The sequence below is a fragment of the Solea senegalensis genome, linkage group LG2, assembly GCF_019176455.1.
Source record: "Solea senegalensis isolate Sse05_10M linkage group LG2, IFAPA_SoseM_1, whole genome shotgun sequence".
In the NCBI taxonomy this organism is placed as follows: Eukaryota; Metazoa; Chordata; class Actinopteri; order Pleuronectiformes; family Soleidae; genus Solea; species Solea senegalensis.
This window is the reverse complement of record NC_058022.1, coordinates 27,496,015-27,522,695: the sequence shown is the minus strand read 5'-3', so window position 1 is coordinate 27,522,695 and position 26,681 is coordinate 27,496,015. Positions and strand designations below refer to the sequence as shown.

Below are 26,681 nucleotides of genomic sequence, written 5' to 3'. Positions count from 1 at the left end.
AAAACTGACTCTGGATGTTTTTTTTGTTTGTTTTTTTAATTTTCTCTTTTGTGGCAAGTTGTCGGGAAGCTTGATGTCACTTCATTCATGGGGTGGAGTGGCTCAGTGGTTAAGACCGGTACCCTGTGTACGAAAGACATCATGCAAGTTCATCGCAAGTTCGATTCCACCCCTAGCTGATTGTACTCGATTCCATTGTAAGTCGCTTTGGATAAAAGCGTCTGCTAAATGACATGTAATGTAATGTAATTCATAATGAACGAGTACAGTTTCAATTGATGCGTCGACCAATATGGACGACAGTCTCCAGATTTGTGTGTTAGTAGTAGTTTGGATGTAGCCTGAGTGACTTACAGTTTCTGAAAGATAACAAATGTATTCGCGACGGCCTTGACGAGTTCAACTGAGCTGTTCTTTCACGTCCGTCCTCAAGTGTGAATTACAGCTGCATTACGTTTTGAGAAAAACGGCACAATACCTCAGCCACTCCTTCATTTCACAAAGGTTAATAAAATAGTTGCACTTCAACTTTTTTTTTTTTTGCACCGCAATAAAATTCCAGGACACAGTTACGAGTTACAGTATCGATTGTTTGAAATGTCACACGACGTCCTGTATGAGAACACAAGAGGGTCAGTGAGCGCGTTCATCTGCTAAACTTGGCTCAAATGGTATTACATCGGAGGGAAAGGTCAATATTTATGACCAGTAAATTTTATTTTAACAAAAAGAAAATGCAATTTTTATTTTTTTTGGACAATGGCTTCGAAAGCTGTTGCTAGATAGATAGATGGATAGATGGATAGATAGATGGATAGATAGATGGATAGATACTTGTGTGAACAATAACAGGTGAAGGCCTTTTGCGGCAGCTTTTTCCAATGCAACTCCAAACTGAACCGTCCTTCACCAGGCTATCTTTTATTTATGTATTTATTTGAGTTTGTATGAATATATCTTTGCACTGAATTCAGACACGGCAAACACAGACAGAATATGAACATTTCTTATTTAATAAAGCACTGTGTTGCGTGAACTAGCCTGTCTTAATGTGACCAAACTGTCAAACAGACTATTCATTAAAAATATCTTTTCTGGTGACTTCAAAGTGCAATTGTGAGTCCTTTGTTTTGCCTACTGCATCTCGGCGAATGTTATTCATCAAAACAACCATCATCAATTGTTCTTAACCTTTTATTCACTGATTTAGTCCGTACGAACCTGTGGAAAAAGTATAAACATAAACCGGTAATGTGATGTAGAAAGAAGAGATGAATCAAACAAAACAAGATGTGACAGGCGGCATAATTAAACTAAGACAACTTAATAAAATACCAATTAAGTATAGTTTATTTGGGTTTAGTTGAATATCAGTTGGGTAATATTTTAAGTAATACACCAAACTGGATGGCTTATTTGAATTTAAACCTGTTGACATTCGCATTCGGACAAATAAGCACATGCCTCAGATGTTTGCTGTACATCTGACGACCTGTAAATTGTCTCCGTGACCTTTTCTATTCCAAGAACAATTTGCTCCGGGAAAACAAGAAAGAGCCGCTGATGTCCACAGGAAGCTCACCTTATTAACTCAACAACTTCCTCTTCCACGAGGGATTCGCGACCTCAATTCAGCTCTACAAGTTAAGGTCCGAGCATAGTCTGACATTTAACGTTTATCTGCCTGAATGATTTATTATTGGACAGAAAGTTCAGGTGCTGTAGAACGTTTGATGCGATGGTCGTTAAAGCTCCTTATAATGTGTTTTATAAAAATGATAATCACATTTATCAGCTAGCTGAGTCCAACCTTTACATATCCAAGGAAAATATAGTAAAAGTGATTTTGTGACTCTTCAGAACATTCCTCACTAAACATCGTCATCCATTCTTTGCTACTCAAAATAATGCGCTTTTTTTTCCCGTCTGGAAATTATTTATTTTTACTTTCTCTTAATCCTGAAAGCACATTAAAATAAAGCAAGAACTGACCCATGTTTAACATTCACTAATGATCAAATTCACTGTCAGAGCAAAGTCATAATGTCAAGTGTATTATTTCTATTTAGTTTCCGTTTTTGATCATATTGTCTAAGTTCATAAAATAGTGTGATTTGAAGTTCAGAACTTTAAAAAGAAAGGATACTTTGCAATAACACTCTTGGAAAAAGACCTCGGGTTTATGCCCCGGTTGGAACAAGGGCCTTCATGCATGGAGTTTGCATGTTCTGGAACTGGAACTGTATTGATGGTTATTAATGAACTTTACTTAAAATCTGTGATTCTACATCAGCCAGAAAAAAACACAAAAAACGTGAAATGGCTCTTGACATTTCACTGCATCCTACTTTGCAGATCATGACATTTTCAAATTGCTATATAACTTCACTGAAGGGGGGGAATAAACACTACACTTTAAAGTGAAATTAAACTTTTATTTTTTGACCTTCTCGTCCTTATCTAACTCGACAGTGATGCAAGCGCTTCAATCCTGTTTGCCATAAAAATGTCCATCGAGACAAAACATAATACACCGTGGTCATAAAGTTAAAATGGAGACATTAAATTAAGCACTATATATATATATATATTCATACTGGATACAAGTAAACATACAGCTGAGTTTATTGCCAAGGAAATACAGAGTTAATTGGACAGAATGTATCCTCCACATTTGTAAGTGTACTAGGTATTGAAACAATGAAACACTGAGAAATCAGACCAGAGTATTGTATTCACACTGAGAATTAGAGAAAAATCCCTTTGGTAAGTGAAAACAGCAGTGGCTAAATCTCATTTAGGCCTTTTTTTTTTTAAAAAAAAAGATCCTAATAAAACTCGTGGTCACATGAGTGGCTATGGTGTTTGAATACGATGGCAAATAATTTGACTAAACTGAATATTTCCGAGCTGTTTTGCTGCATGTCGATTTGAAACCTCAAATGACACAAAGTTGAATATAAATTGGGAAGTTCTGGTTCTGGAGCATTGGCACACACATATGACCCACTAAACTGGTTGTTAGAGAAATAAAAAAGAAAAACAAACGCACCCAATTGTGCACTTCATCACTTGGCTCCAATAATAACCTGGGGCTCCAACTGTAACACAACTCACAGATTACTTGTAATGTCAGGACTTGTCTGGCTGCCAGAAAAGAAAATGAACACAATATGTCAAATGCAACGCAACACTTTGCCAATATGAATGCATGGTAACTGCACCAAAAATAAATAAAATAAACAAGGCTACAGGACCATGAATTAAAGATGAACAATGTGCTAAAAAAAGAATCTACATTTAAAGGAATGTTTTACTTTCAATATTAGAATAATACTTTTTAATTCTCTGCAACTTTCAAAAATAATTCAGCATTTATTAAGTGTAAAATTTTAAGTAAAGACACCTGAATGGACAACAATGGCTACTTTGGTTCCTTTTTTTTTAATCAACAAGGGGAAGATAAGGGGGACTGTTTGTGAATTTACAAAATATACCTATGTTACAATGCTCCTTCAGCATGATAAGTTAAATGTATGTATTGTTTGCCTTCATGTTTCGTGTATGTGTGTGTGTGTATGTGGTAAGAGATCTTCAAAGTGCTATATCGGATAAAAAAAGGTGTAAAGGAAAAGAAGAAAATTAGAAATTGATTTGTGGCTTTTTTTCCTAGTTGTACCGTGGTACAAATCATAGCCCAAAGTGCCTCAGAGAATGAAAAAGGTCCATTTGTCCTGGTTTCCTCTGTACTGACTCCAGCTTATTGCCATCCATCTCGAACAAGTCTTTTTTGAGTCAATACAACATATGCCAGCATTGTGTTTTGCTTTGACAAAGCCTAAACGAAACAACTGAGATCACATGTCTGAGAGGTTTGATGAAAAACACACCTCACAATTTTGTCTTTGCACTTTAAAGCTGCACTGGGTGACTTTTCACAGATAGGAATGAATTTGATTGCGGAACGTGATGTCAGATTTTCGAAGTGCACGCGAGCGCGATTTCATTTGCTCAACTGATCAGATTATCGAGTCGTTTTACTAGTCATGGACAGCGCAGCTTTAAAGTAACGAGGCCGGTCTCAGCTTCGTTCAGTTGTTCGGTTCCACTACCTCCAGGTGATCAGGGATTGGTAAACCGGTGAGGATCGTCAGACACTTGTTCCACACATTAAACACGGGACACACGGGCTGGACAAAGGACACGTGGAATGTGTGCAAGTGCTGCGAGCCCACGGCGTCGTAGAATGTCAGGTAACCGGCGTCGTAGTCCAGGAGGACGCCAACTCTCCGCAGGTGTGGCGAAGGCTCGATGGCGAGCTCCTTGCTGTTGTGGCGAACAACCCAGGAGTTGTTGCAGCGGCAGAGCACCCAGGAGGCCGAGTTCTTGCCGATCCACTCGTGCTTGGGGGCCGATTTGTAGGCTATACCCACAGCGTACCTGAGGAGGAGTGGGAGATTCTGTTACCCACTAAAAAAATACACATTTTCAACCTCATAACGAACGGTAATATGAGGTCACATCAGGGTCTATGTCTCACCATGTGCTCCCTCCAATCAGAGCCTCCCAGTAGTGACGGCCACTGTCAATGTAGACGTTTCCTACCACGCCGTAGCTGTTCTGGCTTGAGAACCGGTCCTGACTGTGGCCCTTCTTGGATGTGGTTTCATCCCGCTCCACTGTCAAGTTATCGTGAGACACCTTCAGCTTTTTGTGAGCGGATTTGGGGTCCAGCTTGAAAGGCTGGCCTGGGCAAAGAAGAACAAAGACAATTTGAAATATTGGATTTGAGAAGTAGCAGAGCACTGAGATACTGTATTTAACAAGCAATATTCCTTATAGAGCAGTTATGTGCCATTAGATTGGATATTGGACAGAACTGTGAGTGATTGCTCATGTGTTGGCCTGTAAAGGTTGATGCCATGTGGAGTTTTAAGTTTCAGTCGTCAGAGGCTTACTGTTGGTCTTGAGAGTTCCCGGTTCACTGCTCCTGCTTCCTGCTTGGTTAATGGCCTTGACAACAAAGATGTACTTGGTGCCGCTCTGCAGGCCGTGCACCGTGTAGTGGTTCTGCTTGATGTTGGGAACAATCATCCAACTCTCCAGTGAGTTACAGAGACCTGGGAGGAGAGACGAGAAAACGAGAAAGACACATTTACAGTTTAACTTGTTTGTTCATTATTTTTCAGGTTTCCCCGCGCTTTTTAAAAAGTTACATTTTGAGAGCGTTTTTTTTTTTGGGCTTAAATTATCCGCCTTAAAAAGCTAAATATGAACCTGCTATATATTTATTTATTTCCGTCCCATCCAAGCCCAACCATGACCTAATGAGGACATTATTATCTTGAGTGCTGAATGTGAAATGTGATGTTCAAAGTAACTACTGCTACTAACTTGATCAAGCCTCTCATTGTAAGACAGCAAGTTATCATCCTGACATACACTTCCCTCCCGAGGAAATCCATTTGCAAAGGCTAATGCTGTTGTTTTTTTGGCATTGCATTAACGTAAGACTGTGTCCTTCATTCACCTCAAATGGACCTGAGGGCGGGGGGGTTTCTGGCATGTGACTCATTATGCCCACAGCGACACTTCTGACATTATCAAATATGAAAACAGAAAGAGGAAGGGAAAGAAAACGGGGGCAAGTGTCACATTAGTTAATCGCTGTCGGTTGTGAGCAAGCTGTGAACTGCGCTGACACGAGGTCTAACCTTGGGAAGAAAGAGGCAGAATGTGAGGAGGGTTTTTTTTTGATGTGAGGTAGATCTATTTGAATTCACACACACACACACACAAAATGAATGGCAGAATGGATGAAAGACAGAGAAAAGGCAGTTTGATTGAAAGGGAGCATGGGAGCTCATCTTTAGAAGTCCTGACCCCATTTTCCTCCCTGTGGTTGTTGTTCACTCGACTGTGCTCAGGATTTTCTGGGCCTTGTGTGTGTGTGTGTGTGTGTGTGTGTGTGTGTGTGTGTGTGTGTGTGTGTGTGTGTGTGTGTGTGTGTCAGCCTAAACAATAAGTCTGTTGCTGTCCAACAAGACGCTGTGTCACTAAGTGCATGTTTGATTCCGTCTTGGCTTTCATCCCTCGTGTCATTAGAGCCACATCCACCAGAACACCATGCACATATAAACACGACATCGCTGCACATGCACTAAAATCTTATCTTTTTTTTTGCTGAACAATTGTTAAATTCGATCCCGTGTTCATTCTTCACAAGCAACAGTAATCTGATCAAGTTTGAGGCCGTTCGTAGCCCAAAAACTGCAGGGTTCCTCTTCCACTTCACTTCGATTTCAGCCTTTAGATTAGTGCTTGAGCTCTTTCAGCTTGCTTTGGGGTAAACGAGTGGCTGCCCGTGATTGTATAAAGTGGATCTCAGGTCTGTAAATAGTCAGCTGAAGTTACTGGAAGTGGAACAGAGGCGAGGGGCATACAAAGATTTTGTGAATACTCATGGTCCGTATAGTTCTGGAGTGGAATCCCTGTTTAATCAAACGTATTCAAAACACTACGATGTGTTGTAGGAATTTCACATTAGGCACAAATCTGCTTGTCGTAGTTTATATTGTGAAAGGGGTCGCGATGGTTTTTTACATCAGTGACATATTGTAGAGTCATATCTTGTCATATTATAACAGTTTGTCCTGTTTTTAAATGATCGTGCCTTTTTATATTCAACCAGAAATCACTGGTTTCCTTCATTGTAGCAGTGAAGAACAGCTTTTGAGTCGATTTGACCATTTGAATTTTGATTTGAGAAGATTTTCCCATCATCCCGCCCCAGGATATCAGGTCAGCTGAGCCTATGAGGCCTTTTATATTTCATTTCATGTCATTCATTATGTGCAATAATTATTTTACTTGATTAATTCTGCTGATATTCCATGGCTTCTCTGCTTCATCTGTTGCACTTTAGAATACATACTGTATTTTTCAAATATAATTTAAGTGAGTTTATTTTTGACAATGTATTCCAGTTGTACTTACTGGCAATGTTGGACTGTCCGGTGAAGATGGCGTACTGGAGCTCATAGGACACGACTGTGAATTCATCATCAGACGTCCAGTGGACGGTGATGGTGTCATAGGAAGCCGTGCATAGCTCCTCCCTTATGCACGGAGCAGTCGGAGCTGTGTGGATACAAACAAAAATATTCAGTATAATCAAAAAAAAAGAAGATAGCATTCAATGGGGTTTCAGCTGCTGTGACAAACATGTGCCCCACTTAACCTCGTATGTGCACATGTTGGCTGAATTCGCGAGGGTAAAGGTTTCATTACACACTAGACCGAAGATGTTCTTTTCAGCCGAGCGGTCGGTTAAGCATAAGTAAAGCAGGACAGAAATAAAACATTTTGTTCGGATCAAAAACAGCTCACATTATCATCAGGGAAAGAGGGCTTAAATAACTAGAGGTCCTGACTTGGCTATCTTACACTTATTTATCGATAAATGGGCAATTGTGAGGGTATTACAAGCTGTTTTTGCTCTGTTGAAATAGAAAAATAAAAATAAATCCCTTTTTGTATTCCGACTGAGGTCGGGTAACAAAGATACAAAAGCTTCAATTGATTTTAAAGCTACTTCCTCTCCTCTTTGGTGCCATTATCTCCTTCTGCTCAGCCCTCTGTCATGAGTGGATGCACAGAGTGGAGTGATTCTGTCTGATTCACTTCGTGAAAACCGCCTCCAGCAAAGCCCTCGTGCGTCGCAAAATAATAACTAGGAGGCAGGCATTTTCACAGACTTTGAAATCCACTATTTGCCCGATGCCTTGTTTTTGTCCCCCGTATGTCCTGCAGTGGCTTTCTAATAGGTCCTCATCAGTGGGGAAATGGAAATTAAGGTTAAAAATTAATTTTGAAGTTGATAAGCTGGGGCTTTCTCCTTCAAATCAAAGACACCGGAGACTTTAAGTGAATAAAAAAAAAAGTACTTGGAGCTGGAAACAATGTCGGAGTTTTATGGTCAGTGAAGGAGTAAATTAAAGAGTCCACAAAAAAGTGACATTCAGTCCATAATTAAAATGTTAAAGTTTGCAGCCAATGTTCATTTCTATTCACACACACAAAAAAAATATGGTTTGCTGTAACCTAAGCTTTTAAACAATAAAATCTACTTAACTACTCTTCCTGGGCACTTGATTGTGTGAACTCATTTGAACAGGTTGAATGTAACAGACATTTATTTCAATTCTATGCTCTCCAGCTTTAGGAAGCGAAGAAATGTAAGATTGTTGTTCACGTGAAGCAATATGCCGACTAAAATAAGTCCTTTTAGGTTTTAAAACATGAGGCTAAAACAGTTTAGTTCAATTGAACGGGGACACATTCACCTGTGAGGTAATCCAGGTTCTCCAGCAACTTCTTCTCTCTGGTGAAGTCCAGGGCGAAGGTGTCGAACGTGTCCGTCAGGTGGATCTCGGGGATCAGCACTTGGGTTGACGCCGTTGCCATCGAAACCCTAGATGACGACCAGTCAAAGATGAACAGGCTTCAAATCCGAATGAAGTCAACACCTGATTTAAAAGCGCATACGTGGCGTCATGCTGCTGAGCTGAATCATTCCTTCTCACCTCTCGTTGAGGCTCTTTGCGGTCTGCAAGAAGCGAGCGTGGTCGGTTTCCTTTAGCGTCTGGTCGGCCTGCGCGATGAGGACCGACGACCTCTCGATGCACTGTTTGCAGTTCGAGATCTGCTGGGTCAGCTTCCGAAGCCTATGTGCCTGATAGGAAAGCGGAAAATAAGGGAAGTCAGATCAGATCGTCAAAATAAGAGCGTGTAAAATACTCTTCTTCCACGTTAAGGTGTTGCAGTTGCAGTTCACTGGGTATGAGAACATAATCATAGCTGAAATGACCCATATATATGGGCTTTTACATGCAAAGGTCAATTCCAGAGAATTTTTCTGCATGTTCTTTTAATTGGAATGACCAGCAATGAAGGCAAATTGTCTGAATGCATGAACTTGAACACATCCGTCAACCTCAGCTGATGTTAGAATGACTGAGATTCTCCCAGGCACTGCAGTTTTATCTAGTTTTGTTTGTCCTGGTTCTGTCATTTTTTTTAAAAAGCAGAAATTTTGAAAAAAAGACCACATAAAACAGATGATATTAAAATAATTATGTGTATGTAGCCCTGTCCAGGGCGTACCCCGCCTATCGCCCGATGTCAGCTGTGCTCGTGTGGAGGATAAAGTGGTAGAACATGGATGGATGGATGGACGGAAATTTCAGGAGCGATTTTAAGAGACAGATTGAGGCCAGTGGCTGGATTGAGGTCAAGTAAGATTTCATCAGCAGTTTGCCCTCGTAGAGAACCCAAAAGACTTTAATCGCTGCCAAAAAAAAATCCATTGAAACACAAAGTCATCGTTGTGTTAAAGCACACATTAGACGAGGCGGAGAGCTGCAGAAATCCTTTTGATTGCTGTCATTTAAGATCGAGCACTTTATAGAAACAGTTAAAAAACCTGTCCATCTCTGCATTCGTAAAAAAAAACATGTCGTGTTCCAAGTCTCATTAGACACCGTTTAAAACATTTTTTTATGTGGGTTTAGAGAACACCCTGTCCATATGCTGTGGGATCTACAGTTGGCCAGTCTCACTGCTTTCGCCGTCTGTTTGAAATCTGTGAATGTTTTGCATTTGGAGCCGTCTCCAAGTGTGTGCTCTCATTGTGTTTGACTAGTAATAAATAAAGGACAGGAGGAAGTGTGTTTGACTCTTGCATGTCGAACCTCACCTTCCCCTCCTTGATCTTGCTGCCAATAATCTGCCTCCTCTGCTGAATGATGTCAATCAGGACGTCGCACTCCTCCAGGAGCTTGTTCTCCTGACGGGAAGCGTTTACCTGAGAACCAATGCACACACACACACACGGAATGTTAGACTCTATCTTTATTGCTTCCACATGGCGTTGACCGAGGTGCGGGATGTCATTTTCATCCATCAGCCCGCCCTCCTGTCTGAGAGCAGACTCTTGAGGAAGATGAGGCACATTCAGGCATTTTTTTTTTTTTTTCTTGCCTCCTGCTGGCTTAATCGCTGAGTGACAGGCAAAATAAGCAGGAGGCCCCGCACTCGTTAGAAGCAGACACAACACTCGACACACACACACACGCTGTGTGAAATCAGCTCCATGTTACAGCAATGCACTATATTTAAGTCTCTGCATTCGGAGTGTGTCATACATTTGATTTCTGCTGACAATCTCCACTGTTCAGTGACTGTAGTTACAGCGGCAACATGACAGTTTCGCCTTCCGCGCGCGCGACAGCCATTTCTGATTTATAAAGTAATGCTGTCAGACAAAATGAATAAGCGGGACAAAAAAAGTCAAAAGGAGGCAAGAATGCTCGTGTTTTTAACGGAGCATGTTTCGCTGGGGAGGACCACGTCCAGCAGGTGCCATCTGTAATGTCTGCGTTGCTGCTTTCGTCTGGTTTAAATCGTCAATCACGACTTCTCTTTCCTCTCCTTGTCTCTTTGTTTGAGCTTCAGGAAAACACACCATGGAATCACATGTTTGTTTTGTTTATTTTCACTTCCTAGTCTCCACCATATAAGCCATTGAACCAGTTGTGGAGTCCACAGTGTTTGGACAACTTTATTTAAAGATGTTATCTTTCAACAAAGACGTGATTTGAAAGGAAATTATGGGCGCTGGCTTTAAGAGTTAAACTCCGTAAGTGTCACTGTTATGTTCCAGGCTCAAATACAAAAGACAGACATTGACTATATCTAGTTTCTGTGTTCAAAGTTGTTTTTCTTGAAGGTCCCGTGTGCAACGTTTACGTGTAACGCAATATAAGTTGTATAAAGTCATTTGTTGTTGCCTTAGAATAAGCCTTTTATATGCACTATAGTCAAAGGCCTCGGTTTGAAGAGGCAACCGTTTTCTGTTATATCAGCCCGAGCATGCATGCAAACATTGATGAACAACGTCCTTTGTGTTATGTGAAGGCCACTGTATTTCTCTGAGGAGCTTGGAGGAGGGAGGGCTCCATTTCTTACAATCTGCAGATGTCACTAATTCAGTTGGCGAGAGAAACTGCAGTGGAGGCCGTTGATTACACATATGGGTGTTAAGAGGAAAAATGGGCGTCCAGCTCCATGTTCTTTTAATTCAATTTGCACTTGGAACCTTTTCCGTCTCAGCAGGCCCTAAAAGTTGTTCAACTCCAATTACAAGACTGCAGGTCCCAACATAACGTGTAATTTCTCACTGCGGTCATTTCCTAGCGGCACTTTCAGCACCTTATAAAGTGTGTTCTTGCTACGGTGAAGCGATGGCTCGGGGAGCAATGAAAGAGGGGTCTGCTGCGAGTGTTGCCAAGCCAACCAGGATTGCGCAGTTCCTCAGACCCACAGGTGATTTTATTATGACATCATGTAGAGTCGTTTGCCAAATGAGGCTGAAAAGGACTTCCTCACTATCCTCAACGTCCCTGCCCAAACAGCATTTATGTGTCTTCTGGCACCGCGTTGCCAACAAACAGCTTCCCACCTGGAGCACAGCTCGCTGCTTGTGTGAGACATGCTGAGCTGAAAACCTTAGCAGAGCTTTAATGTGCATCTGTCTTTTCAACACTGCTTATTGGTTTCTTCCATGTCACTGTGACACCTCCAATTTTCACTCACTTCTGTGAAAATGTGTTTCCGGTGTGGCTAATCTTCCAAATGTAAGTAAATACACTAATAACATTTTATTAAAATTAATATAATAATAGCTCTGTGTGTGTGTGTGTGTGTGTGTGTGTGTGTGTTATGTAAAGATGTGGAGCATGAGGACGCTGCGGGCAGAATCTAGTGGAGCACATGATAAGCGTGACAGATTGCTCCCCGACTGGGACATCAAGTGATTCACTTAACCTCAAACACACACACACACACACGTACATCAACCAATCTCTGCAGGAGAGGTGATTTAAAACTTTACAGGCCTGATGCATTCACTGACACTCGTACGTTTCATCGATGCCAAAGGCACCAGAGGGATTTCTTCTCCCATTCGATTATATTAGAGATATGACACAATGTAGTGCATAGAAAATAAAAACAGTCTCGCTTGTATGCATCCGTACAGTAGATACAGGTGTATCTGTATGTATAGCATCTAACAAGTCTGGTTCATCTGAACAGCCGTTGCCAGTGTATAGCTCTGAAAGAGTCTAATCCCATGTAAAATATTCAAAAAGCCTAATCCACAGCACGTCAAGCTCTTTTTTTTTCCTGTGTGACCCCCTTTCTCTCACGTTCATCCCTCCGTGAGCGACTGGGTGCATTATTTGTGATCACCACTTGAATATCTGTGCCGTTTGTGCAATGTGGCATTTTCTCACGTCAAGGCAAATATGCCACGACTTTGCACGCCGCTCGCTCCGCGGCGTGCTGCGAAGCTCTAAACGTTTGCGTACATGTGAGCATGATTCACCGAGGAAAAGTAGGTCAAGTTTTTTTTTTTTTGCAGTTGGCAATCCAAAGGATCAAACAGTGATCAAACCAAAAAAAAACACTCTTTAAAAGAAACAGTGTTTCTCTCTTAAAAACCTTTTGATGACTGCGTCGTCAGAATTTGCCCTCCGGCTCAGCTAGCAGAAAAACATCTGTGTGCGTGATGCTGACGACGCAGCATATGCATCAAGCACTTTGGCAATAAATAAGTAAATAAATGAATAAGCGCTCCAAAATGAATCACAATTTTCTTTCCTTTGAGCTTGTGTTGTGACTTAAATAGTGATGTCACTGCGTTTTAACCCTGTGGCTGTTTAATTTAAAGCTTGTTACATATGCACCAGTGTCATAAAGCCGGGCAGGGTGAGCACACACACACGTATACACACTACGGACTTAAGTTAGCAACTTCTGCTAATTCCGTCACATTAACATGAAAGTGGTTTCCTTTCTAAATCAACATTAAAAAAGCAAACTTTTTGTGCACCATAGGTTTTGTCAACTCATGCATTCTGCGCAACCTACAATAAGTCACAAGCACGACATACTTGTCAGAGACCATACATTAAAAGATCAAGAATTAAAGAGTTAAAAAATCACTTAAATAAGTGAACAAGCATCAGGGCAAATCTGATTGAGCAACAAATCCTTTAAAATACAAGCATACACCTTGATTTGTGCTAAATTAAAGGAAGTCGTTTGCGGGGTGAGTAAAATAACGGTTATTTATGAATCACTCCAAAGTTGTTGAAAAGTGAAAGGGGATTTTTACTCCTTTAAGAAATACTGGAAGTACATATGGAAACCTTTTTGTTTTATCTGATTACACGCATCCAAAAACAGATCCAATGTAAACCAGCCGTAGATACTATAGGTGAGTGGTGACCTCAGCAGACCACGGTGGACTCACCTCCACATGTTGACAAGTCTGAATCAGCTTCCCCATGAGTGACTCCAGCTCATTGTTCCTCTTTATCAAATTGCTCAGGTTGGAATCCAGCGCTTGCTGTAGCACAAAGAAAAGAAACAACACACACAGAGAGAGAGAGTGAGACAACAGTAGTAAATGTATGTAAAGCAGGAACATCTATACACACACAAAGACTGGAAAACAAATCAAAGGTGCACAGCTCTTGCCCGTCAGCAGATTTATCTGCCAGAGATAAAACCTTGCTTTACAGAGAGAGAAAAAAAGAAAGAAAAAAAAAGTTGTAAAACAAGTACATCCTCAAGAAGGCAACAAATCAAATGTTTGGTTTCCCTCAGCTCTTCCTCTGCACAAACACCCCTATCATTCTCCTCCCTGTCTGAAGACGGGGTGCGTTCAGTTCCTGTGTACCTCTGAGTGAGGGTGATACCCCGGCTCATCTCTGTACTGCCTCCTCATCCTCGTCCTGTCCGAGCCTGTGACAGAGAAGCCTACACTGGCAAAGGATGTGAGTGGGACAGCCACTCCACTGAGCACCAAGCCATGCGCAAACCCGGCCAAGCGGTAAATTAGGCAGCAAAAGCTTTTCCCTACATGGAGCAGGCAGCAGCAGAGCTTCAGGCTAACGAACCGGTAAACAGGTGACAGCACATCAACGCTGTCCCTTAATGCCCCTCCCCGTTTTTATTTTCTTCCCTCCCACTTTTCCCCCGTTCTTTGGTGCTTTTTTTTCATCCGCTTGGGCGCAAGCTGTCTCCTTTTTTTTCTTCCGAGATCATATTATTGCCAAACGGAGCGTGATTAAGCTGCTCTGAAGGCACCGCTCCACTGTCCTGCTCCAAACCCTTTCCCGGATGAATTTATACACAGTCTTCATGAATGCTGACATTTCAGAAACAGTTGTGAGCGGCGAGGCCGGGGTCAGCGAAATGTCAGAGTTTCGCCTCGACACGGGTATCCGGATACAGCTTTGAATTTAGTTTAAAATCCGTTGGCTTTGGTTTAAAATGCAAATTGCTTAATATTATTATCACCTAACTTGTCTTGACCTGCAACACTGTTTTGCAGCAGTGTAAACAAAGCCAGTGTGCTGTGGATTAAAAAGAGTTACCCCACAGGGAATACTGAATAAGCAACAACAGTAAACACACAGAGAGATGGCAGGATTTGTGTGTGTGTGTGTGTGTTGTGGCACTGCAGGGCTTAATGGATGGCCTTAATACACAGACGACACACAAAAGCAGCATGAAAGTCTGGAATACAACGCTGCCATCGTATTATATTATCATCCACAGAGATAAAAATAGACTAAACCTCTTAAAGGATGATGATGAGCGCAGGAATCACGACTGCTTCACGTGCAGCGAACATTAATGGATGCATACCTAACTGTAACGAGAATAACATCTGTAGTCATGTTTACATAACGTACATCTGTACACAACACAGACTGAACATGCCGTACAGGAAACACACCATGACATGAGAACATCGTAAGGGATTTAAAATATGTTGTCAGTTTCTGTGCCGTGGGTTTGTGTTTGTGTTCGTTCTTATGTAATCTCTTTTGGATCTCTTCTTTTCTGGCATAAACACTGACCTTTTCAGAACCAGTGGTCCTCATAGAGACCAAAACCTAGTCCTAACGACGCAGAACCTCATTTATGAAGGGATTAGATTTGAGTTAGTTGAGTGGTTAGGTAAAGCCCAGAAACAGACAACATTTGAAAAAAAATAAATGAAAGTAAACCGAGACTATGAAAAGATAATCTTTTTTTGCGGTCACACATTAATAGTATAATGTGTGGTAATGTGTATGTATGTATCTATATATATATATATATATATATATATATACATAAATAATATGGGATATTTTCTTGTTCTACAAATGTCATCTCCTGGGCTTCATAAGATTATGTTTACAGTCCATGTACTCACGTGCAGAATATTAACCCTTTAACACCTAAGCCTTATTTTAATCATACAAGCACCAGGAAATGATGTCAGTAAGTGCTTTCTCCAGAATAACTTTCAATATCTGGCAGTTATTTACAAATTACTGCATGTTAAAATAGTGTATTAACTATTTAATACACTAATAAATAGTGTTACCGTTATAACCACTTGTTGACTTTGACTTGCAACTTCTCAGCTTTCAGAAACCGTTGGAATTTTTCCGGTAGCACAAACAGTCACGTAATGACTGTGATGCCCTCGGTGTTAAAGGGTTAAGAAAAAGCACAACACTGAAGGAGAATAGGCAAAGAAAACATCTTAATTGAGAATATAATGACTTTCCAGGAAAAATTTACATTTTAAATGTTTGAAAAATAATAGTTAGTCGTTTAAAGCGTCAATTAAAAGTAAACTATATTCAGAGTTGAGGTTATTGTTTATGTGGGCACTGAATATTGTGCAGGGCCATGCCACTGAGTTAAGCTAAACCAACATCATCATGGAAGAATTGTACAATTCAAATTCAAAGCCAATATTACAGCCTGCATCAAACTAATCATAAACATCAACGATATAACAATAAAATAACCAAAGTGGAACCAGTAAAACATCCATAAAGTAAAGCAATAAGATGTACCGTGAATAAAATAAAGTCTTAAACCTAAACACAGGGAGGGTCGTTACAGGGAGAACAGTTTTAAAAGTGAGTTAAAAGTAATCAATGAACTCCACTGTAGATTAAATGGGGAATTTAGCTGCTCTCAAAATGGACTCGTAAAATCAATTTTCTTGTTTTTTTAGTCAAACATCTGGCAGCTGCTTTTAATAAAAGAGCCCAAAAATGAAATGAAACTGATGTAAACATGAGGCAAAGGTCTCCTCAGGCTCAGACTCAGCTAAGGAGGAACATAAGACCACTAGGAATGTAAATATATTTCTAAATATGGGACTTATTTTCCTGAGTGTGGTCAACTGACAGAATCAGAGCCAGTTTCTTCTTTCTCTTTTTTTTCTTTTTTACAAAGAAAAGATGGCTCCTTCCAAAACATCTGCTCTTAATCACTGCAGCAGACTCGGTTATCCTCCCAGAATCTTCTTAAATCACACAACGAACGTGTTTCTTTGAATTTCCTCATCAAACAGACATAATGCGGCTCCGTATTTGCATATACACCCCTACTGTGTGTGGACTCAATCCTCCCAAAGTAGCGCTGATAAGCTACTAACACGTGCAGACAGGTAAGAATCAGAATTTCCGTGGAGATGTTGTGAAACTTCGCTGAACCGACAGAACATTGCAACTGCAATTATTTCCTTGTTGCTCACATACACACGGGTGTGTGCGTGAGAGAGAAACTTTCGTCGCGCCGATGAAGTCATAAAGTTGAAAGTCGAGGGGGAAAAAAAAAATGAAGGCAGACAAGATTTCTCATTTATTGGTTTGCTGCTGTGTCCACCCGTCGCCTCACACACATCTACACCGCGTTTATGTCTTATTTCGAAGTCATCATCGCACGGGTGTTCTGTATTTGTTGGAGGGCAGCGGCGTCTTTGCTCAGCACACAGTTTTCTCCTCTGTAAATTGGACTGAATTGTTTGTGTGTGTGTGTGTGTGTGTGTGTGTGTGTGTGTGTGTGTGTGTGGGCGCGGACTCCAAAAGCAAAGCACAGCAGAGAGAATCGAGAAAACACAACAGGGAAGGGACATTAAATCTGAGAGGGGGGAGAAGGCCTCGAGCAAAGGGAACATCAGTATAGAATGTAAGAAAGTAAACAGCACATTGCACTTTATACTGACAGATTATGTTATATCGACTTCAAATAAAGAACAAGGGCTTTTTTTTTTTTTTTAAGACGGGCTTCAATATGGTGGTGGTTCTTTAATGTTTTAACTAAAAACCGATGGTGCATTCAGGGAATCCTCATCAGCTTGTAAAGATGGAAACATCCAGATTGTGTAAATAGTGCACCGGGGGGGTAAATTCTTGCAATGTGACTACAATGTGAGTCATGATTATTCTCCACAGTGACGGAGGCTTTTTTTCTATCTTCCCCATTTTCTCCTCTTGCGTCTGTATGTTGTGATGTCGAGCAGGTACATTCATAGTACATTAGGGAAAGAAATGAATGCGTAAATATCAAAAAAATGTAGTGTTGAGCAGCTTTGAGTGGTCATCAAAGACAAGAAAAGCACTATATAAATACAGACCATTTTTTTATATCAACAATGGGTCACGTCGCTTGTATATTATGGGGTTTGTTGTAGCGATAAATCCATGTTGGCCTATACTTTGAGTAATCTTGGTGTTTTCTAGGATTACTAATGACATGGTTCTTGCTAAATTACTATCAGCGCGCTGCGTGTGTGTGTGTGTGAGACAAAATACTTAGATGTCCTCAATAGTGACGTATTACCTCATTACCTTCCTCAAATAATACAATATATACATGAATGCAGGTCATTCATGAAACATTTCACGTACGGAAATGGATTTTTGCAAATAATGACAACCATTTTCCCCTCTCTTCAAAATAAAATGTCCTCATGTCAAAGAGTATGAAAAGGAGATACCCAATTAACAGAATAGAATTTTTAGAGGCCAAAACATTGGTTTCTCTGGATGGCATGGAGTGATGTGATGTCCCGTTGTACTGGTCCATCACTTCCGGGGGTCAGAAATAAACTGTTGCTCGTCATTGATTCACTGTAATTGAAGATTGACCAAGCCAGAGGGATGAAATCTTTAATAACACTGACAACATGAATGGACAAAGCAAGTTAGAGGATAATAAAACAAGGATGAGGCGGCCAGTAGACATTAAGGAAAATATTGATCTTATCTGCGGCTTATATTTCATCATGCACGATGGCAGCTCACAATATGGTGTTTAGACATTAAAGGACGGCTGTTTAAAGCGAATGCATTATACAGGGAGCCTGTGATTTAGAAACTAAAACTCTCTCATACAGCGCAGTCCCCCCATCTTTTACCCTCAAGGTTCTATCTCCTCAGGCCCAGAGTCAAGGACTTTTAAAAGCTATTTCCAGTCTCATTCTCTGTCAATTTCCTGTGACGGGGGTAATTTTATCGCTGAAAAAGGATGGGTGTTCCCACAATAACCTCCACAGCTCTTATCAGACACGGCACCGCTGCAACCCCAAAAAAGAGAAGAAACTATTCCAATCATCTGATATTCCTCGCTGGGGATATCTCAAATTCCAGCCAACCACAGCAAAATGTGATGCCTGAAATGGTCTGTAAAATATGACCGAAAGCATTTTCTACACAGCAGAGTAGAAAAATGAAAGAAAAAGAGACCTCAGTGAGAGAAAAGGAAAAAAAGAGCCGTCTGTCACATCTTAAGTATGAACCGTCGCTTTTCTTGACTATTTCTTGCCTAAGTTCCTCTTAAAGTTTTGCGTCTTCCTCACTTAAAAATCAAATGTGTTGTCGTGTCTGAATAATGCATGAGCCTTGCGTTGTTTCCCGTGATAATTGACTTAGATCGAGACCTCGCTTTACTTCCATGTGTCCCTGTTCCTGTTGCACGTTTACAATCTTTGCCTTTTAAAAGACTCTAACTGTCTCTGTCTAAAGGCGACACAAGGCTGTACATTAATTGTTGACATTGCTTTTTGTTGCATAATCGTAAGTCTTTGTTTGCAGTGTGTGTGTGTGTTCATCGCATGTGTTCGTTCGACGTGTGGCATGAAACGCTGCCACATATGAAGTGTTTAGTGAATGAATGAACTACAGTGAAGTGAACTCTCATGAAAAACAGGGGGTTCAGCCTGAGGCGGAGGACTTTAAAAGCTCTACTGTAAGTTAATGTGCAGCCAAAAAAAAAAGTTCATTTTAATTTGTTAATGTGGTGAGTTTCATCCTCCTCGGCCATTTTGACCCACATGTAATGGATACGTCAGTTACTGATAGAAGTCACACTCAAAGTGCTACTTTTCATATTCTACAAAAAAACTGAAAATCATACAGTTCTTTTTTTTCTTTTTTTTCAAGGAGGAGAACAGTATTCGTGTCTCTGCTGCTTTTGTAGAATCATATGTCTCGTATCAGCCGCACATGACTTTATTTATTTCCAGCGTTAATGTTTGTCATCCATAATTGCTTGTTTGATCAGTCAAGGTTACGTGAACCAAATTGTACTTCAACTATAATCTCTACTAGTGCAAACGTTTGTTTCTTTTTAGACTCGTACAAGTTGTTTGTACGTGGACGGACGCTTCAGGCAGTTCATTTAAATCAAATAGTGGAAAGTGGAAATGACGTTGAGCGTGCACATGTGCCGCACATGCATGAACCCCCCTTGTGACGCTTTTAAGAGTTTCTTCTGCTTCTTAGACACCAAAGGTCACGTTATGAAGCACCTTGGAGGGACATTGTCTTGTGTGAGAACTAGAAACAGTGACAAAGGAGAGAGAAAGTGTGCAAAGACGGTCAGAAACTGTAAATGTGAAGGACATAAAACCATTATCTGAGGCAGAATGACATTAATATTATCCTTTTAGGCGTCTCTAAATGTTAAACAGCCAAAACAGAGTCGTATCCCTGACCTGAACTCTAACCAGAATACAAAGCTCAGCCCTTAACTTAACACTTTCCTCACTTTTGCCTCATTAGGACCATGTTTTAGTCTCCATGGGGACTACTGGTCCTGACAAAGGTCAGTGATCATGCTAGAAAATATCCTAAAAAGTATACACAAATACACATGCTTGGCAATTACGCACATATTGTTATTAGACACACCTACACCCAGCAGGCAATCATCGCTCATTAACCTGCAACCTTACTGATGACGCAATGTTTCGTCACTAATGACACTTACCATATTCATTAGTGTGTGTGTGTGTGTGTGTGTGTGTGTGTGTGTGTGTGTGTGTGTGTATTGTGTGTGTGTGTGTGTGTGTGTGTGTGTGTGTGTGTGTGTGTGTCTCAACACCCTACGGCACACTGACATGCTGTAGTGATTAGGCTAATTGCTTAATTATTCAGGAGAGATAATAAGTCGGCGTGAGGTGATAAAATCTCACTTGATAATTGAGTTAGATACCAGGGTGAGGATAATAGGAAATATCATACAGCAGAACGGAACAGAATTAAAGTTTAAAATTCATTATGGTGGACGTGTTAAAGATAAAGCACGGGCTGACTCATTAACCTTATCTGTCGTTAGAAAGATCCAAACAAGGTTTCATTACCAGCGGCGTTAAAATCAACGCGTGGACGTGTGGACAAAATGCAACACGTGCGCTTACCTTGAGTTTTTCATAGCGGTCACTCAGCGCTGCCACCTGGTGGTCCCTGTGCCGCCCGACCAGCTTGCACAGCGAGCAGATGAGCTGATCGTCGCTGACACAGTACATGTTGACCTTTTCCTCCTCGTGCTCCAGACACTGAAGCCCTCTGAGGTGCGAGTCAGACATGGGCTCGATGAGCCGGTGACCCGTGAACGGCTTCTTGTTGGGGTGAGTCGCCCTCAGGCATTCCTCGCAGTAGGACACCTCGCATGTCACGCACGTCTTGACCGCTTCCTGTGGCGGGTCCTGCTCGCAGAACTGGCACTGGACCGGCTCAGGAGGCGTACTTGGGCTGGACATGGCGGCGCTGACGGGGATCAGTGCCAACCGGTTGCTCCCCTCCTCACTGGGGGAGTTCGGTCCACTGTGGGGTGCAGGCAGCGCAAGTGGTAGAGGGAGCCCGGCTGAAGATGAGGCCCGCTGGACTCTATCAATGATGTTTTGCAAGGTCACGTTTCTCTTAAGCCCTTCTAGTCCGCGCTCAGGACTCAAAGAAATGACATATCTACATGTGGGGCACTGGAAGGCGGCAATGCTTTGAACAGATTCGCTGGTGGTGCAGTGCGAGACGAGGATGCGGTGGGCGCAGCCGAAGCACAGGCTGTGGGCGCAGGGGAGCAGAAGCGGGTCTTCAAAGAGCTCCAGACAGATTGGACAGGTCAGCTCCGACTCCAGAGAGTCCATCCTGTTCAGGGGAGGCCAGGCGGGACCAGACGCAGTGTCAGCGAAATCCAGAAGAGCTGCTCAACTTTCTGCACATCAGACATGGAGAGAGGGAGATGGTGGAAGAGAGGGATTAGTGATGAGATGGTGTGAAACCGCTTACTTTTCACTGCTTTCTTTGGAGGGCTTATATCTTAATGGAGGGGAGAACTGAGTGGACCCACAGAGTGTTTGAGCCGAGGTGTGTAATCTTCATCATTGTCTGTGTTATTATTCTGCCTCTGTTTGGCCTTTGTTAGATGATCTAATGTTAGGTCACAGAAATGATGTGATGATGATTATCCCTACAATATACTGTTTATCTGAAATCAGGCGACACAACTGGATTTGTTGAGCATTAGAATCCATTTCTGAAACTTTTTGTGGACGCGTCTTTGTGTTTTCAGTCGTACGCCGACCTTTTTGATATGTGCAGTGTGGGAATGTTGACGAGTGCGCTGCCATCTGAACACTGCTTTATTAACAAGGCGAGTGTCATGTGGAGCTGATTGACTTAATATGTGAATGTATCGTGATCCTTACAATGTGGGAACATGTTCGTCTGTCCTCATATGTCTGTGGTATGTCAACTGTCTTCAGACAAAGCTGGATATTTTAAAATAAAGGGCAAACCGGAGATAAAAAAAACAAAAAACATTTCCTCTTTGGTCTTGTCAAAATAACACAGCGGACATGAGACCAGGGTGAAGATGCTCATTATTTCTTTTCTAACTGCCGCTGACTCGTGAGTTTCAAACACACTCCTTGCTTACAGCTGTGTGACATTTTGCTTATTATATATTGCGACAAAGAGCTTGTTGTTTTTTGTTTTTTTTTTGTGTGACGATGGCGCAGTAGCGACAGCTGCAGCCACAGCTGCAGTCCCTTTCTTAATGAGTGAACGTGTCCATTAATATCCCCGGAGAGGAGCTGAGTCATGATTTCCACGTGGCTCTGCATTTAGTCTGTGCGTCTCTCACTTAACAGAGAGACTCACCTGTGTGGACACTGGTCTTACATGTTGTTTATCTTAAAAATGTTTTGTTTTTTTTGTTTTAGTAGCAACTGTAGTGTCATGACCGCTGGAATTTCTTTATTCAGTTTGAATGTTGGTCCATGTAGTAGTTGTTTTTACTGAATTAGATTAACACAAGGAAATATATGGGAGGCATTAAGGAGGATGGATTTCAACTTTATTATATGGTAATAATTGATTTTAATTAACAGATATTTCCATGTGAGGTATTAATTCTCATAAATCAGCAATTACTGGAAATGACTAGGTATACCTGTAATATTATCTCCTTATGTTCACACCATTACCAAATAAATCAAACTAGAATTAGCATTATTAATAAAACGGCAATACAAATGTTACTTTGTCCCTGCTTTTTTTAAATTTATTTACTTGTATCTTCCTGTTTTACTTTGTGGTTGTTCCTGTATACCTTGTCAAGTGTTACTTCCTGTCTTTGTCCTGTTTTCCCCTCCATTGTGATTGTCTGCCCCACACCTGTTTCACCTGTGTTCAATTATCCCTCCCCCCCCCTTGTGTATTTTAGTCTGTGCCGTCTGCGTCTGTTCGCTCACCGTTGTGTGCATTTTCCCCCCGTTTCTGCTCCTCATGTTCCTGTTGTTAGCTTTGAATTTTTTATTTTTAGTGACGGATTCTCAGTGTCAACAAACAAACCAAACATCAACCAATTTAGACACACACACACACACATCAGTGCAGTTGAAGGGTGCAAACAACCTGATAAAGTTGATAGATAGGACTTTTTTTAAAAAAAAAACATCACCGTTTCCTCCTTCCTAAAAAATGGAGGGGCATGAGAAATGAAACAAACAAGTTTCAAAATACTGCTCAAAATATAAATATTGAGGTTAAGAGTCATAAACATAAACTTGTGCGTGTCTCCTGCATTTATGATCATAACCAGTGTCCTGTAATAAAACAACCGTTGGTTGCCGTCCGCAAAACAAAAGGAAAATATTCTGACCACAAAAATAAGACGAGGACATATGGAATCTATAAGATGATACAACATAGATTTTTAAATGACGATTTTAGTGTAAATGACAGTTATTTAGTTATTCCTCCCAAAAAGAGTTGCTTTAATCCAACTCTCTTCTTCCCTCTGTGTGTTTTCAGCAGATGTCACTGTTTACTGAGCTGAGGGCTCAGCTGTCTGTGAGTGCAGTCATGCAATCAGAATCTCCCTCCGCCTCGCTCTCTTTATGCATCATTTGCTTTCATCCGGCTGCAGATAAACTCGCCTCACTTTAGCACCGTGATATGTATCGAAGGAAGATAGCGTCGGTTTGATGAACGGTGAAGGTTACAGGAAGATGTAAAGCCATGCGAGTCGACTCTGATCTTTTGTTTTCCAACTGAGAAAAAGGCTGACGCTGAAATGAAATACACAAGGGGCGGGTATTCAAGGACAGGTCCCCCGGAGGGGGCGGAGGTGCGGGGCAGGTGGAGGTGATTCAGCAATCACTCCCTTAAGATGAAATGAAGTGTTTGAAAGACGATTGTAAACGCGGCAGATCCTCGGAGAAGCACAAACACACTCGCACTTCATCGATACAAACGCACACCGACAGACACTAAAGAGCCTCCCTCAGGTCCTTGTATTTCCAGAGATGTGTCGTCTGACGCTTGGAGATGGTGCAGTAAAACTTGCAACAACCCAAAAAAAGTGGACGTCCCGTTACTTTCAGCCTCTGTGTCAATTTACAAACACGGGACATTGTCCTCGTGTCCCCAGGAAGACATTAAATTGAGGGATTAGAGTCTGAGCGGGCGTTTCAATGGTGGCGAGAGACTTTCCAATCATAAAACATCACTGTTGATAATTCTTATTTCACCCACAAACATGTGACAGTACGCACGATAACCTTGAACCAAGTGTTATCCTGGGACTAGCCTGAATTTGAGATAGTGATGATACAGACAAATAAGACCGTGTTCAGATGTGACCTTTGCAAATATTACTTTTTGATGATTTTAATGTATGATGCTTTATAAAGCCTTACTTGTTCAATTACAATATACATATATTAGTTATTTGGTCAATAAACTGAAACCAAAAACCTCAAAATAACATCCCTAAGACATTTTTGGTCTATACTAACTATAAATATTCACATTAGTTATTGATACGCATGATTCTTGATACTAATCATTGTGTGACCCAGTCCTGCAGACACACAGACAAAGTTAGCCACTGTCTGGTTAATGCAGTTTTTTTTAGTTTGTTTGTTTTTTTAAATAAAAACAGAAGCTTCAACATTGTCAGTTTTCAGTTTATTAAGAACTGTATATTTGATAAATAAGATGAATTTAATGTAGCTTGATAGACAGGCAGGTACACACACACACACACACACACACACACACACAGCTGTCAGCTATTTTACAGAAGCAGGGAAAATAAAGTTCCTGACAAAGCTGGGAACGTTGGACACTGATGGAGCTCTGACAGGTTTCTGCCTGACAGGAAGGAAACGTGGAGGCCCAGAAGGATAAAGAGAATAAACACACCACACACTGACAAAGACACACACACACACACACACACACACCCAAACTAAATCTGTGCCTCCGCATGGTCACACTAATCCAGATTAGCAGGTGCGAGACGAGGTGAAATGCCTGTCAGCCTACAATAGGTGACACTGTTGAACCGTGCACAGACGTGACGGAGCACAGAGCAGAAGGAAGCATGACAGAGGGAGGAAAAAGAGTCGAAATAGTGCAGTGAGAAATTAGAGGAGGAGAAAAAAAAAAGGGTGAAAAAGACATGAAAGAGGACCTCTTTCTGTAGTTGTTTACTTTCCTACCATCACTTGTGCATCATGAGTGTCAGAGGCCCCCGTGTGTGAAACACTCATCACCACTGGTGCGTCAGTACCATTACTTTTCAGTGGGGGGCAACACAAAGCTGAATGACTATAGTAGAACAATCCTTCACTGTCTTGCTCCTCATTTTTTCCCCCTGCAGTGTCTCCATGAGAGCAAGGGATTCTTCTTTTTTTTAAAAACAAACGTTAGAAATTGATTTCATGCAATAAGGCTGTGACTGGCATCGTGACAGTTTGGTTGTATTTTGTCTGTTTTCCACTTTCTATCACGGAGTTAGTCATTTTTAGTCCTGACTGCAGCAATAGCCCCTGCTCTCTGCAAGCATTACCACATCATGATTATGATTAAAAAAGGGACACATCAATTTGCATAATCTGGAACGAAAGCACTGCATTTTTTAATATTTTAGTATCTAATATTATTATTATAATCTGTATCTACGACCAAAATAGTAGCACCGCTCTCAAAAATGACTAAACTTTACAAAAGGTTTCTGGTGGCATCTATTTCAGCCCATAGTCATTTGGAAACATAATCTAATGAATATTTCAAAATAAAGCCAAATTTAAGATTTTCTGTCCTCAAGAAGACACTGTGACCTTTCAAACATGAAAATATGACCCGCACTATGATGTTAACACCAATTTAAGACTTCCGTATTGCTGATTTATTGTGATAAAATCAAGACTAAATCATATCTTATGAGGCTACACATCCTGTGAGAATGGAAAACTTTGCGTCGTCGAGATGCAAAAGTCACACAAAAGTTTCAAATCTGTCCGCTGTTTTTGGGAAATGCTTGTGTGTTCTAATATGTCCCTGTTTCTTATTCTTCCACTGACAGTTTGCTATTTCTGTGCCTCCGGCCGTGTAACAAGAGTCGCATTATAATTCTGATAGTTACAAATGTCAGTGCCCTGATGCTCCTCTCAAATGCCTTGTTTTTCCTTTTGTTTTATTATTATTTTGAAAGAAAACTTTCTTCATGGTCTCTGATCCATAAAAGTCCGCGAAATGACCTTTTGCAACCCAAGCTTTAGTGCATTCTGAAGACTGTGCATTGGCACCTTTTGAAAACAAACAAGCGCATCTACCAGAACAACAAATAAACGCTATCATTATATTCCTCCGACTCTTGATCTCTCTTCCTGTTTATATTAGGCCCGACTCTGCGTCTAAATATTTTATTAACATTAGGTCCAAAATGCTTTTTGCTTTTGCCACTAAAATTTTCATAGGGGCTCTTTCTCTCTTATTTTAAAACATATTCACTGAGAGTGAGCGAGTCTTTCTTTTTGGAAATGGGGAAATGTTCTGCTCATGTTGATTGGAAATAGGCGCCGCCCACTCCAGTTTCTTGTCTCTGATAGGAACCTCGTCTTGACTTTGCACTTTCGGCGTGAGCTACACCATCGCTTGACAAATCAATCTGAAGAAGTT

General features: G+C 41.1%; 1 protein-coding gene across 3 annotated transcripts in view; it reads right to left on the bottom strand.

The window, feature by feature from the left end:
- Positions 1-2,421: 2,421 nt before the first annotated feature.
- The window catches only part of LOC122785654 (E3 ubiquitin-protein ligase Midline-1-like), a 51,716-nt gene continuing 27,456 nt past the window's right edge, over positions 2,422-26,681 (bottom strand). For 2 of the 3 annotated variants that reach the window (XM_044051561.1, XM_044051553.1), the window contains exons 2-10: positions 20,630-21,423; positions 13,379-13,474; positions 9,758-9,865; positions 8,586-8,734; positions 8,346-8,473; positions 6,997-7,140; positions 4,959-5,120; positions 4,541-4,748; positions 2,422-4,440 (exon numbers count right to left, since the gene is read on the bottom strand). In XM_044051561.1, coding sequence (XP_043907496.1) covers positions 4,092-4,440; positions 4,541-4,748; positions 4,959-5,120; positions 6,997-7,140; positions 8,346-8,473; positions 8,586-8,734; positions 9,758-9,865; positions 13,379-13,474; positions 20,630-21,355 — 2,070 coding nt within the window. In that variant the 5' untranslated portion in view covers positions 21,356-21,423 and the 3' untranslated portion in view covers positions 2,422-4,091. Of the gene's footprint in view, positions 4,441-4,540; positions 4,749-4,958; positions 5,121-6,996; positions 7,141-8,345; positions 8,474-8,585; positions 8,735-9,757; positions 9,866-13,378; positions 13,475-13,807; positions 14,049-20,629; positions 21,424-26,681 lie in introns of those variants that run through there. The other variant, XM_044051568.1, reaches the window with a different exon arrangement.